The 14,361-nt window shown below is 39.1% G+C and overlaps 1 protein-coding gene across 7 annotated transcripts in view; it reads right to left on the minus strand.

Annotated features, from left to right (window-relative positions):
• Positions 1 to 14,361, minus strand: part of ryr3 (ryanodine receptor 3) — a 112,887-nt gene that overhangs the window by 18,242 nt on the left and 80,284 nt on the right. For 6 of the 7 annotated variants that reach the window (XM_025899121.1, XM_025899120.1, XM_025899119.1 and 3 more), the window contains 28 exons: positions 13,159 to 13,379; positions 12,779 to 12,869; positions 12,426 to 12,566; positions 11,691 to 11,854; positions 11,520 to 11,598; positions 11,225 to 11,314; positions 10,026 to 10,169; positions 9,053 to 9,115; positions 8,859 to 8,934; positions 8,637 to 8,760; positions 8,179 to 8,294; positions 8,008 to 8,075; positions 7,794 to 7,915; positions 7,612 to 7,661; positions 7,470 to 7,530; positions 7,113 to 7,351; positions 6,704 to 6,785; positions 5,520 to 5,650; positions 5,243 to 5,361; positions 4,573 to 4,771; positions 4,252 to 4,346; positions 3,836 to 3,981; positions 3,521 to 3,608; positions 3,332 to 3,424; positions 1,641 to 1,808; positions 1,180 to 1,239; positions 939 to 1,073; positions 554 to 666 (listed from right to left, as the gene is read on the minus strand). In XM_025899121.1, coding sequence (XP_025754906.1) covers positions 554 to 666; positions 939 to 1,073; positions 1,180 to 1,239; positions 1,641 to 1,808; positions 3,332 to 3,424; positions 3,521 to 3,608; positions 3,836 to 3,981; positions 4,252 to 4,346; positions 4,573 to 4,771; positions 5,243 to 5,361; positions 5,520 to 5,650; positions 6,704 to 6,785; positions 7,113 to 7,351; positions 7,470 to 7,530; positions 7,612 to 7,661; positions 7,794 to 7,915; positions 8,008 to 8,075; positions 8,179 to 8,294; positions 8,637 to 8,760; positions 8,859 to 8,934; positions 9,053 to 9,115; positions 10,026 to 10,169; positions 11,225 to 11,314; positions 11,520 to 11,598; positions 11,691 to 11,854; positions 12,426 to 12,566; positions 12,779 to 12,869; positions 13,159 to 13,379 — 3,278 coding nt within the window. Of the gene's footprint in view, positions 1 to 177; positions 278 to 553; positions 667 to 938; positions 1,074 to 1,179; positions 1,240 to 1,640; positions 1,809 to 3,331; positions 3,425 to 3,520; positions 3,609 to 3,835; positions 3,982 to 4,251; positions 4,347 to 4,572; positions 4,772 to 5,242; positions 5,362 to 5,519; positions 5,651 to 6,703; positions 6,786 to 7,112; positions 7,352 to 7,469; positions 7,531 to 7,611; positions 7,662 to 7,793; positions 7,916 to 8,007; positions 8,076 to 8,178; positions 8,295 to 8,636; positions 8,761 to 8,858; positions 8,935 to 9,052; positions 9,116 to 10,025; positions 10,170 to 11,224; positions 11,315 to 11,519; positions 11,599 to 11,690; positions 11,855 to 12,425; positions 12,567 to 12,778; positions 12,870 to 13,158; positions 13,380 to 14,361 lie in introns of all 7 variants that reach the window. The other variant, XM_025899122.1, reaches the window with a different exon arrangement.

The raw sequence follows: 14,361 nt of genomic DNA on the forward strand, positions 1-14,361 counted from the left end.
TGCATTTCCACTTTCCAATAAAGTTTGTTTCACTCAATTCTCAGGCTCATTCTAGCTGACCAATCAGAATCAACAGTGCAGAGACAGTTGATTGCTAGGCAGAGATCGGTCCACAGCCTGGTGGATGAAGGGGGGAGGTTGAACAGATGAAGCATTCACCCCGTAGTTTCACTTTACCGTCAGCAGGGAGAACAGGCGGTCAAAGCTGGAGGCTTTGAATGCCCTTTCCAGCCAAACCTCCCGATAGCCATTCAGGAAGTAATTATTAATTTTGTATCTGAGGGAGGATGAGGTAGTGTTATGCAAGAAAACAACACAGAGGAGAGAATGTCATTAGGGAGGTGATGAGGGGTTTTACATGGGCACACAGTCAAGAAAAGAAAAATGAGCCCACCCTCCCACGGCTATTTGGTGATCGCTTGTTATGTACGGTTAGATTGAGACAAGACAATGTCTTAACTGGCTTATTTAAATAGAGAATGCCAATATTTAAGTATTGACATTTTTTGCGTTGTCTGAAATGTTGCAGGTGTTTTTATTTTTTTTAACTCACCTGGGTAAATTGTAGAGTGGAGCCATGCGGAAACAAGCCACTACAGCACGTTTACGCTGTTTTGACAGCAGCTTCTGCCACACACACTTTTTATTCCTAAGTGGTTGCTCCACCTAAAAGAGGATAGTAGACATTTGTGACTATACAAGGACGCTACACATAGCTTTTTAACTACCCTTGAAGACTGGGATTATTCTACAACCCCAATTCAATTTATTGTAAAAGAATATAGGGAAAAAATGTCCAGAAGGTTAATAACAAAAGCAGTGAGTAAGTTAGCTACACAAAGAAATAAAATGGTAAATTCCTACATTTGAGAAACTGAAATGACTAAATGCTCTAGTACATGTCAATGTCCGGTAGTGGACTGTCAATATGATTTTACCTGCTCCAGATGGAAGACTGCAGCAGAGATGCTCTGGACTCTGTCCACTGTGTTCTCTGGGTTTGCTGGTTCCTCAATCTTCACCACAACATCTTTGTACAGGTTCATCTGCCACTGGACCGCTGGGTCGTCAGACTACAACACCAAAATCAATCATTTAAAAAAAAGACTAATAAAAAAAGCACAAGAAATCGACAGTTTTATTACCTAATCTACTCTAAACTTCTGGAACCAATCTTACCTTGTCCTGGAGATGGAGATTCTGACGCAAATGCTCCTTCACCTCATCATCTGTGTCTTTCTATGAAGGGACATGCAATGTGGTGTTATTAAAATACTTCTTCATTCAATTAAAACATCAGATTATTTGTGCAATGCAAAAGAAAGCAGAACAGCCTGAGAGAAGTGCATCTATGAAAGAAAGTGTCAAAGTAGGATGACTGCAGTGCTGATTGGGGAAAAAAAGACCAAACTGACTGACCATCTAAAAGATGGATACACAGACTACACTCTACCTGTAGACCTACCTGTGATGAGAGAAAGTTGCACTTCATAGTATTCCATATTTTTTTTAACTTGCAACTTCATTAAAATCATCTATGATCTAACGTAACTGATATGTATATGTGGACCTCTGCACACGGTCCCTAAAGATGCTGTGATCTAAAATTCTTTGTTCCAGGTCCTATTTTCTCAGCTCACCAGGCTGTAGCGTATCTTGGCCAAAGAGATGAGCTCCTGGTCTCCCGGGGTGCACATGTTAAGGCCGATGGGTAGCATCTTCTTCAGGGCGGCTACAATTAGAGACGTTTGAATGGAGTAGTATTCACCACGTCGGCGCTTGTGTTTCCTCTCCTGGTCCCCACCTGTCTACAGAGGTTAAGAAAATATAAGAGACATAACATAAGACAACTATGTGAGAGCCCTTGACCTTGACCTTAAACATACCTTTCCTTTTAACATTTTCTTTATTGTCATTGTTAAAGTTCTTGAAAATTGAGCGTTTAGATCAGTTTGACACCTGAGCTTTTTGCTCACATGGGCTTGCACATACTGATTAATATGAGCATCTGCAATTCTTAAAGTATATATATAGCAAAAAGTAAGGGAAAAAAACGGAATAGATCAACCAGGTTCTCAAATCAAATTTAAGTCAATTTTATAATATTCTTAAGGGGGCAAAAGGTGTTTCACCTGCAAACCATTCAAAAAATGAATCACAACTGAAGGGACCAAAGTGGAGTCTTTTACCATAAATCATTTAGCAAGCAGAGTCCTTCAAAAGGTGAGAAGCTTTTTTAAAAAAAATTATTTTTCTTCTGTGAGGATTGAACCAAGACACCCTGAGAGTACCAATAAATCAGATGCTCAGCCAAAACAAATAAACATCGAACTTTCTCTGTGTCAGCTGGTTGAGAGGCTGCTGGACGACACGCTGTCATCATCTAGATTTTTAAGAGACTTTATTACGACAAAAATGTCAAATGTAAACCTAGTGTAGGTGTGAATTTAGGAGTGTGAACTCACTGAGTTGATTTATAAAACAGCTCACATTTGCATATTTGTCTTGTTCAGCACGTGTTAAGGGGGCGATTAAAAACATAATAAAAGTGCTTGTTCAAGCAAGTTTTCTTTACATTAGCAGAACCTGTGATATTGGTACATCAACAAAGGATATTCAGGTTATGCTTTTCCAAAGTGCTGATATTATAAAGGAAAGAAGAGCTACATGAATTCAGCTTAAACCCAGAGATGATTGAAATGTACTTTCCTTTATCTCCAGGATTCATGCATAAGGACAAAGGTCATCTACAGTCTTGTGAAAAAGAAAGTTGTTGAATCGAGATTTTAACAGGATGCATAGTCCTGTGAAAACTTTCATTTTAACATCATAGTATAATAAAGTTCCTCCTTAAAAGGAAAGAGTCTTGAATGAAAAATATTCATGTTAGGAATTCATATTAAAAAAGCTCAAAGAATGATTATTATCGTCTGATTACCCATAAAATCTGATCAGGACTTCTAACATGGTTCATTCTCAGCAAGGTGATAATATTTGTGGATACTTGTTATTCATTAAATCTGGTTAGTCTGACCGTATGACATTTTTCTTACTATCAGTTAATTCTATGGTAGGATCACATCCAATAATAACATGTTCAAGTAATATTTCATATTTTCTTTTTTAATGACATTTCTTACTTTATCATATTCAGTTATATTGTTGTGAGTGTCAGTTAGTGTCTAATCTGTTTTACATCTCTCTCTTTTCTGGATTTCTTTGTGTCAGCTGAAGCTGAGTGATACAAAATGAAAACTAAAGATATTTTAACACCAAGTTTCAAATCATTCTGACACAGGAGCAAGTCAAAGAACCATATCCCCATCTTTACCTTGGACATCTTAGTCTTGCCTTCACCAGTTAGGAAGCCCAAATTGTTGATTTCATTCTGAACCACAAAGTTTTGCTCCTCACGCTTAAAGTTCTGGATTCAGAGAACAAAGAAATAACGTGACTGGAATAAATGAGTCAATCTTGGTATTGTAAGTATTATCATGAAAGACTGGACAGCGAGGCTTACATGTGACTTGCACCAGAGGATGAAGATCTCAGCCACCATCCTAAAGAGCTCAGTGGAGTCTCCGTCCGGCTCCTTCAGCCACCTGGACCTGGGGTGGACGAAGACATAAAGCATGTTTAGCTGGAAGGAGTTAATATTTGTCAGATTACATCCGTGCAGGACTGGACCAAAAAAACCTAAAGCAAAAGAAACAAGCAAAAAAAAAAAAAACCCCCTCAGTGTTATTGAATGTTGACATAAAAATTGCAAAATCATTAAAATCCACTAAATAGCATTTTAGAGATGGTCAAGAAGTAGTGTGTATATATTTTGCACCTGTTGTTGTCCACATAACGAATGAGCATGGGGTAGAAAGCATAGAGGTCCCTGCAGAGCACAGCAAACTCGTCCAAGATGAGCAGTTCTGCCTCCTGGTTGTCACCTTTGCTGTCAGCTTTCAGCAGCTCCTCTTCAGCCACCACCTGCATATGCAGTGCATAAACATCAGTTTATTAGTATAAGCATCTTCAGTAATAACCCCATCTCTTCATCCTCTCTCTGAGCAAAGAGGTATTTTTATTGTCCAAAAAGGATGTAAATATACTTAAAGTTTAGAGACAACTTCATTTTTACACCACAACTTCAGCAGCTATTAATTGAGTCAAAAAAAAGTACTTGAACCACAGACATCACTTGACAGTGGATACAATGTGCAGCTGTAACAGCATGTACAGTATATTTTAAGCGCTCACCTTCACTGTCTTCTTCTTTAATTTATCCAGTGTGGGCAGGAAATGGGTTCTGAGCAGATCTGCTCCAGCTTTGCAGATGATTGGCTGAGAATAGACTGTGAATAAACATCCGGAAATTATTTTCTTGGCTGAGACACTGACATATTCAAGAATAAGCCAGCTTTTGCAAAGGGTCTGAGTCACAGTGTTAAAGAAAACAGGTGAAAAGTCATCCCTTGGTCCCTGGAAAAAAGATGTTAGACAGCATCTCCAAAAACTTATTAGAATCCCACAACTGGAATACATTTACTGACTTCTCTAACAATAATACTGGGGGCTTACCGGCAATCCTCTTCATCCAAGGAGCATCATCGATGCCCAGGTTGCTGTTGAGGATCTTGAGGATATTTCCCAGAATGATGCTGAGGTGTTCAGAGGTCACCATGGTGCAGCACTGAGTATCTGGGGGCGAGTTCTCTGGACCTTTCTCCCACCAGTAGGACAGATAGTTACACAGCATGGGAAGGATTACCTCTATAACCTGCAGCAAATGGGCAGAAGGCTGAATGTCTGAATCAGAGTAGGCAACTAAAAGCAGACATGTGTGTACTGTGACATAAGTGAGATTATCAATGCACAGCTTCCAGAGTTGATTTTATATTTTTTGCTATTTTTTTATATTTCGTATTTTACATTTATTCAAAAATATTAAATAAAATACCAGTTGATTAAAAGGATAGTTAATATTTTATTTTACTTATAATAGCTATAATAATCAAAATTAATGGAGCTGAGGCTGAGATGGCCTGACTTCCAGTGGCCTGACCTTTTATGCTTCACATTGATTGATTGATTGATATACCTTTATTAGTCCCACAAGGGGGAAATTTGGATTTGGATTGAGCAATTCCAATAATGCAAACTAATAGAAGATAAAGTAGTCAGCAGTTGCAATAAAAAAAAAATCCAGATGTTTGTTTAATAATATTAATATCCCATAAACTCTTCTGACCTGTGGCATGTCACTATAGCGAGCACCAGACTCTGACACATCATTGACGTCTTTGAGAAGTTTGTCAAGACGAGGCATCTCTGGGCACATCTCCTCCACTGTGTCAGGCATACTCAGGACTAGAACAGGAAAACAATCGCTGTGATTAATCACAGAGATTCTATCTAAAAGCTGGCATTCTTAAAACTGCCAAGTTAATAATAGTATATGTTTATCAGAAGACATTATATAGTAACAATCAAATTAAAATAAAAATAAGGATCAGGCGGATTCTTACTGGCTCGCTCTCGAGGGGTCTTGGTGTTGAAGACTGAGAGTGGGTTGTGAGCGTTTAGATGAGGCTCCAGGAAAGCTACAGGCATGGCTCCAACCAGAGTCGCCAGGCTCTCCCCCAGTGCTGGCAGATGCCTATTTATGATACAAATCAACATGTAAATTTGCATAATGTGATATTACATACGCAAAATAAGCACACAGATAAAGACACTGGTCAAAATGTGCAAGAGCAAGTTACTCTTGTAGGTGGAAGATTTTACAGGTGCCAGAAATAGGCAAATAAATATTTTTTGGTTTGTGTAAGGAATTTTTTTAAACACTTTTTCCCCCCCTGTTGGCAATCACAAACTTTAAAACTTCACCTCTGTTATTTTTACAGTTTGACTTGGCTGAAAGTTTCTCATTCAGAACTTTTTAAGTTAGTTTTGGGGAACAGTTTTTTAAAATTTCTATTAATTTAGTTATTTACTATTTTAAGTAGATCTATATTAAATACAAAAATGTGTAATTTCAGTCAAGACCACTACAATGATTACATAAGAAACACAGTGAAAAGGAGAACCTTGGGTGGAGGTGGGTTGCAAAGTGGCTTGCAGATGCCCAGCAGCTGTGGCAGACTAAAGGAACTATGAAATTATCAACTGGATCCAAAGAAAGGTGTCAGCTTATGTGAATTGACTTTAAGATCAGGTGATCTGCCAAGATTGAGGATCAGACTGGTTTAATGGAAGCTTGAATTTAAACAGTGGGCTTGATTTTTGCCTTAATTTTGTAACAGATGCCCTTTCCCATAAAATGTGCCATATAAATCAAAGTAGATCATTAAACAATGAAGTATTTAAAAAGTGCATGTGGTGAAGGTGTGGTCCCTGGCTCAGCTGCAGGGGAGGGGCGTTGCCAGGAGGCAGGTGAGGCCACAGGTGGTGGCGATTGGAATGATGACAGTCTTTTTTCCTTTCATAGTGAAGCAAAAGACGAGTGTGGTGTGTGTGAGCTGAGACTAAGTGGAGACTGTGGCATTGTGTGTGTACATGACAATAAAACTGAGAAGTGTGAACACAGCCATTGCATGTGTGGGTCCATCTTACAGTGCATACAGTGTGTTAAAGAAAAATCTTGTCAGCCATATCATACTTACCTGTGTATAACACCGATTTTCTGTATTAGAAAAGTTTTGCCTCCTACCTCTCCACAAACACGTTCTTTCCTGTTCCCAGAGAGTACAAACATGTCAGAATTCTGTAGCAAGACAGCTGGACGTCATCCACTGAAACAAACAATATGCATCCATTAAACATCAGCAAAAAGAAACGAGAAACTTTGAGGGAAAATCAGTACTAAAAACAGGAAAGTATATTAGAATATTACTATTAGAGAATCCCCATAATAGGAATTATGTGCAAACTGGGAATATAAAGAAGGCTTTCTTTTTCTAAATCAACTGTTTCCCATCTCACTTTTGGTGTATTTAACTGTATTTTGTTTATTTTTTCACTTTTCTCTTAGCTAACTATGATGAATAACTACAGTATGAAAAAAAAAACTATTAAAAAAAGACAGTAGAGAACAGCAAACACTGAGCACGGAAACTCACAAAGCAAGTCCACTCCAAACTCGTATGTTTTGATATGTTCAAAGAGAGCAGTGAGGATAGGCAGCAGTGCCACTGTCACATAGTTTATGCTTTGACTGACGCTCTTCATCTGGGCACGGGATTGCATGAACTTTCCCAGTTTCAGCATCTCCAGCAGCTTGTCCAAGTCTTCTGCTGCATTCTCAAAGAAAGTCTTTAACCCGACTTTTACCAGCTCCGAGCCAGTCTTCATCACTGTTCTGTAGGAAGGAGGGAACAGAAAGGCTACTTTTTTTTATGAGTCAGTGGTTTAAACATAATACATGCGTGTCTTTTATTGAGCTTTATTACAAGTCTTATGAAGTAATACGCACTTACCTAGTGTCAAGTGAGTGAGTAAGGATGTGCAGACAGCTCACCATCATTGCTGAATCACTTCCTGTGGGATATATTTAATGGAGATACTCGAAAGGATTGCAAACAAAAAGGCACACAAACATATGAACAGAAGCAACCTTACCAAAGAGAGAAATCCTGTGTCTGACAAGAGCTGCCAGCTTACAGAACAGACTGGAAAAGAAAGGAAGTAAGAACGAAACTGAAGAAGATGTTAGGAAAAAGCAACCGAGTGAAAGAAAACAAGAAAGGGCTTTATGAAAATACAAGAAAACACACTGATCAGCAAAAACATGATGACAGTACCTGGTGACCATCTCCTTCTCTTTATTGGAGGCACAACCACAACTGCTCAGGTTCTGACTAGGTGTAGACAGGAAGTACAGACAGTGGTTTTTAAATGTTTGATCAGTCAGGGGAAGCAACACCTGGGGAGAAGAAATAAACACTTTAATTAATAAAAATAAAAAAGTAACTACAACAGCACATCAGTGGCTCAGTTGCAAACAGAGCTCCCAACCTTGGCAAAGAACTTGATTTCCTGGTCATGAGGGGATTTGTCGGTCTTCCCGCTGGTGGCCATCGCCTCTGGATTAACGATGTTGAACACCAATGTCAGCCAAGACTTTTAGCGCTGAACAGTACTAAAAAAGTACATCAGCATCTGCGTATAAAAATGCAGCAGACTTACCAAGATGAGCAATGAACTCCTGGGCAGAGTCAACATTCTTCAGCAGCCTCTTAAGGAACTTGTAAGAAAAACGTTTTTCCATTGATGATGAATCCTGCTCCATGTCCTTCAAGCCTCTGTGAGACAGAAACACTGCTGACTACTAGTCAAGATTTTTTTGCCATCCATAAGTCAAATCTTTGGTTTATTATCTCAAAATTTCAACTTACTCAGCAGTTTGAGTCAGAAAGTCAAAACTTTAAGGTACTAACTGTAAATTTTGAGATAATAACATAAAATTTTGAAACAGCAACACAGCCAAAAAATGCTTTTTCCAGTAGTGGAAACAAGCATCCATAGTAGCAGTAGTGCTCATTAGGATTTTCCCCAAGTTTTCAGTACAGCACTGGTTAAGTGCCATACAGTTGCCTAAATTTTCATTTATTATTTCTTTAAAACATGAGCATTAGGAGGCTGACCTTGTGATGGCATAGCCGCTAATCTGCAGGAACTTGAAGAGCTCCTGGGCCTTCTCTCTGTCTCTGTACTTCTCTTTAGCTGTCAAGGTATCATAGGGTACCAGCAGTGGGTGGGTCCCTCCTCCTGGACAAGATTGAGAACTCATTTCAGGCGCTTTCTTTTCAACACAAATAAATAACACCTCGACTGCTGTTCATAAAACTTCACTACGATTTGCACACCTTTGCTGACAAGCTCAGTTTTCTTCTTCTTGGCCCAGATGTTGTGGTAATTTTCTGCAACCACCTCCACCATGCCCTGCAGAAACAGAAAAAGTGCAGCTTTACTCAGTTTGCCCACTGTGTGGCATGCCTTTTTTGTATTGTGGATAAGAAGATACATGGGAACATTTAGGAAGAGTCAAATGAAACCCAACCTGCAGCTCTCTCGACAAGGTGACATTGTGCAGATCCATTGGAGCGGGACTGAATCCATTAATCTACAAAGTAAAAAAGAAGCAAATTGCTTTTGAATCAGCGTTTTACCTTTTGCACATTTTGTCAGCTAACAAAAAACAGCAAAAGATAATACAGATGAAAGGATATGATGGATGGCTCTGATGTATGAACAGCAAACGGAGAAGTTTTAAATGCCAACATCACTAACAGACTGAAAATCCATTTATTGCCCTTCCGCTGTCATCCCTACTGGATCTAGCAGATTTATCATTTAGGCTACTAAAAAACATCTGCAAGTAAATGTTGTAGACATAATGCTAATGTATGCATATATCCACACTTTACTCATAGTCAAGTCTTTTCCATGCTGCGTTTCAGCATCAGTGGCTTTTAATAGAATATTTCTTAAGATCTGCTAAATGTTAATTGTAGAATTTTTGTTCATTGACTCAATAAAAATGATGCCTACCCACGCTTAAAATGTGTGTTTTAAACGCTACGCTGAAAAGATTAGCAGTAAAAATATCTCCTGTCTGAAAAAATGTGAATATTTTCTTTATTATTATTTATTTTACTACAGTACGTGCTTTGAGCCCTCTATGGATCAAAAAAGACTCTTTATTCTTTGAGTTAAAAACAAAGCAGACATTTCTCAGTTCCCAAAACACAGATTTCCATTAAAAAAGTGATCTTGATAAATGAAGCCTTCATTAAAGTAGTATCATTATTGATACAAGCCATCGGGACTGTTGCTTGGTGTTTATTATTCTTGCATGACAACAGTGGTCCTGCTATTTACTTTTTAATGGGCTCCTGTTATAAATGATGTCTGCTTTCTGTAGTGTGAATCACCAAAGACGGAAAAATGAAAAAGGAGCGTCTAGGGAATTGTTGTCAGTTGATGAGATAGTAAATATGCATTACAAAAGGAAACATTTATAAATGTGTTACCTGGGACTCGGAGATCTTCCGCTGTTTTTCGCTCTCTCGTTGCTGGAACATCGCCTCACCCTCTTTGGTCCTCTCAATGTTCCAGCCCATAGACAACATGCTCTTCAGTGACTCTCTCACTGGCCAGCGATACGTTTCTCTCTCCTACAGAATGAACACATTCACAGTCTAACACTCTGTCCTGTATAAGACATGCAGGGCTAGATAGAATAGACCTATAGACCAGATGTCACAGCTTAACAAAATGTGAAAACATTTACACTAAAATCAAGCAAACACACATGGATTTCTTTTCAAACTTCTGATAAAAATGTCCTTGTAAAATCATTACTTATGATGTGGCTTTTTTCTTGCTGTCTCAGTAAACTGCCTCAGTGAGTGGCTGGCTACCTTAGTAGGAGTTTTAGAGTTACAGAGTATATTTGGCCTCCACCTCTAGTTTTTGACCCAACACCTGACGCAACACCTGAGCGATGCATTCGGCCCTTTGGTTGGTCCAGCCACTGTTCACAGAAGCCTCATCAGAAATGCTCTCAGTGGAAGGATGGCTGTCAAGGTGCCATTCTTCAGCAAGGGTGACCAGGAGAAAAGACTGAGGCATGCCACAAAGACTGGACTGAAAAACGGTGCCAACAGGTGTTATGGAGTGATAAATCCAAATTTAAAATTTTTGAATCCAATTGTCATCAATATGTAGAGAAGAGGTCACACTGGAGGCTTTCTTATGGTCTGGGGCTGCACTTCAGCCAGTGCTGTTGGAGATCTTGCACAACTGATGGAATTATAATTGAAATAGTGAAAACGATTGTGAGAGTTTGATCCACCATACAATATCTGCTGGAACACATTTTGTTACCAATGACTTCATTTTTCAGCATGACAATGAGCCCAAAAACACACAATGAAAAGAACAATTCTTTTCCAGTCTAATTCTTCTATCCAGCCATGGATTGGCCTCCCCAGAGCCCAGACCTCAACATTTTTAAAGTATTGTGAGATTATGTTGACAGAGTACAGAACAAAAGGCAGCCAACATCTAAAGGAGAGTTTTGAATGTCTTACAAGAAGCCTGGAAAACTATTTCTGAAGACTAATTAAAGAAACTGAAAGAGAGTTGAGAGTTAAAGAATAAAGATGTCCATAGCAAATAGGGCCATCACACAGCTTTCTCAGCTGTGTGAGCACTAATGTGCACGTACCTTCTCACTCAGAGATTTATAGGGCTTCAGGAGTGGATGGGTTTTGGCCTGCTCATCCACAGTGTCTCCATGTTTCCAGCCCACTGACATCTGCAACACAGTTTATTTCAGTTAATTACACCATCTCAGGCATTTTATTAAACCATGAAATGTAAACTGGTTTAGTAAAATAGTTGAGACTACAAAGTACAATTACAACTTTGCATTTCTTTGGATTTTGTACCGACCACGCCTTATACCATAAATCGACTCCAAGCATGAGTGAAGAAGACAATGAGAACACGAAGGGACGAACCTTCTCTGAGGACCACTTGTCATGGGAATGCTCTGCATATTTGTTGGCAATGTACTCAAGTTTTTCAGGAAGGGAGATACTGAAAAGTCAAAATTGTGTTTAAGTCGTAACATATGAATAAAAACATTCAGAAACATGACATGAAACATGCTGCATTTTTAGAACACTTACTTGGCAGTGCTGATGGGTTTGGGGTCAAAGTTACCCTGTGCGTCCATTGATGCCTGCTTCTCCAGCGTTGCACCTAAACTGGAATCCACAAAGTCTGGAGGCAGGGCCCCAGCGATTGCACACAGGCATGACTTGGCCATTTTGAAAAGTTCAGCATCATATTTCTACAAAATGTAAGAAGAGAGGGAAAGGGGTGCTTAGAAGTTTCACCATTTCACTTTTATTTTTTCAGAACATGTTTGCTGAGACAACTACAGTGGAGCAGAGTAGGATCAGCCCCCCTCCCAAAAAGGAATGAAAATGAAAGCTGGAAAAGTCTGCACCATGTAGTGACCTGTCACAGACTGATAAATGATTCATCTGTTTTGGCTTTGCCTCAGCTGCACTGCTCACAAGCACTTCATTGAGCTTTCACTTCACTGCCTCTGACTACTGAGAACTTTTCTCTCAGGAGATCCACACTCAAGTGTTGAAAACTCAAGATTTAAAGAAATAAATAAATAAGAATATATTTTTTTTAAATATCCCAGAACAGAGTTTTACAAGCACAAGCACCACTTAGCTACCAAACATTTTGTTCTGCAAAAATGCGGATCAGGAAAATACCACTTCTAGTCCTGGTTCATTCTCGGAGAACAACAAATACGCAAAATACAGAGAATTTTTACAGCTCCATGCACAGTGGGCCAGCTCATCTTTAATAATAAATACATATGAATAAATTCCTGGTTGTACCTTATGAGAAAGGGAGTCAAAGATTCCCCAGAAGAGTTTCTTGGTGAGAAGGAGCTCCTCCTCAGAGGCAGTGCCAAAGCTGCCCATACCAGATGGCAGGCAGTAGTACTTCCAGTTCTGCTCGTAGTGATTGGTCAGCAGCTAGAAATAAGAAACACAAACACACACAAAAATTCCTGAATATTTTTACACTCCAATTGCGATTGCTACAATCATGTTGTTTAACTCTGGAAGTTAGGAAGACAACGGGTTCCCAAATTTTAGATTCCAGTGATTGCCTGTGTTATTTCTTCAATAACTTTTTTGACTCATACATCAAACACATATTAACAAGAAAGTGTTTTGCGTCTCACCCGGAGAGGTATCTTGCAATATTCATTGAGCACTGGAACGTCAAACACCAGACGTCTGAGCAGCTGCTGCATCATAGAGGGACGCAGGTGTCTGTGAAATAAGTGCAGAATTACATCTGTGTAGGTGGAATATGATTTTCTCTTATGTGCATGTGCTCACATTCAAGAATATTTTAAGAACTGTGAGAAGGAAAACTTTTATGTTGTGACCTTGCGTATGTGGCAGGCATATACTGTACACATCATGCTGCATGAGTCCAGGTAAGGACATGGATCAAGGTCACACTAAATGTGTAAAATTTTCGCCAAAAATTAAAAAAAAAATCCAGATTTCTTTAATTTAACTCAGCTAAGACTAAATAAAGCTAAAGATGCCTTACTTGCAGATTGCCAGCAGACACTCTTCAATGGCATCCCTTTGGGCTTTGGTGAGTGAGCGGCCTTTTGACAGCCTGTAGATAGTCTGCAACGTGGAGTCAACCAGCTGTGCGTGGTGCTCTGTGCTGCCAAAAAGAGCGGCACAGCGGGTCAGCAGAGGCAGCAGAGCTGAGCCGATGTACCTGTTCATGGCCAGGGCAGTCTCTGTAGTGCTCAACGCCTCCTGTGAGACAGAGAACAATGCATGTAGCTGAAAAAGGAAGAGCAGCCCAATCTCTACACGCAGAGATTAACAGAAGGTGGAAGTGATTATAGGTTCCGCCAAATGTAAATATTATGCAGTTCTCTAATAGCAGAAAAGGACAGCAAAGCTGAAGAGCTTCAATTTCCACTGATGTCACAGATGGGAATAATTGTATTCATTAAAACCAAAGTTTGAAAAGTCTTTCTGTAACTTCTTGTTATTTTTGTGGGAAACAGGTGGTGTTCGTGATGGTGTCATTTACCTTTTGCATGTAAATGAAGTTCCAAATGTAAAAAGTTCCTGATGGATACTTTTCGAAAGTGGAAATGGCTTACTGTGAGCCATTCAACCATAAATAATGACTAGACAAGTTGTTAGTAGAAAATGAATCTGCACTAACAGGTGGGAGGTTGTTCACAATTTTCTCTCTTTAGAAAACAAAAGAATAACTGAGCAAAGTAAAGGACTAAAGGAAAATAACCATAATTGAACTAGTTGATAATTACTTTGCTGTTTTAGACTATATTGGTTATATGATCCATAGACTATACATAAGACATACATAACATATTTTGGGTATGTAGTAGGTGTGATGAGAGCAAAGGTTCACTTAATCACCTGTCAAGTCATTTTTAAATGACTCCAAGTGTGTGCCTTCGATGCACAAATTCTCTTTACAAAGAGCAAAAACTCACCAAAGGAAATCCAAACTTTACATCTAGTTTCTTATCATCTATCAAAGCTCCTCGGTCTGCAGCTTGTTTTTACCCTTTTGCCACTTTCAGGATCCTCTGGCTCATTGATTTGATTGACTGAAGTTAATCTGTGCTAGACTGATAAATGGATAATTCAACCAAAATATTTCAAAATATTTCTTTCAAAGTGCTTGGAACTTCCCAGATCATTCTGTGTAGCAAATGACCGGATAAATCGGGTTACAAATTTTGTTTTAGTGTAGTTT

This window comes from Oreochromis niloticus, linkage group LG15 (assembly GCF_001858045.2).
Source record: "Oreochromis niloticus isolate F11D_XX linkage group LG15, O_niloticus_UMD_NMBU, whole genome shotgun sequence".
Classification (NCBI taxonomy): Eukaryota; Metazoa; Chordata; class Actinopteri; order Cichliformes; family Cichlidae; genus Oreochromis; species Oreochromis niloticus.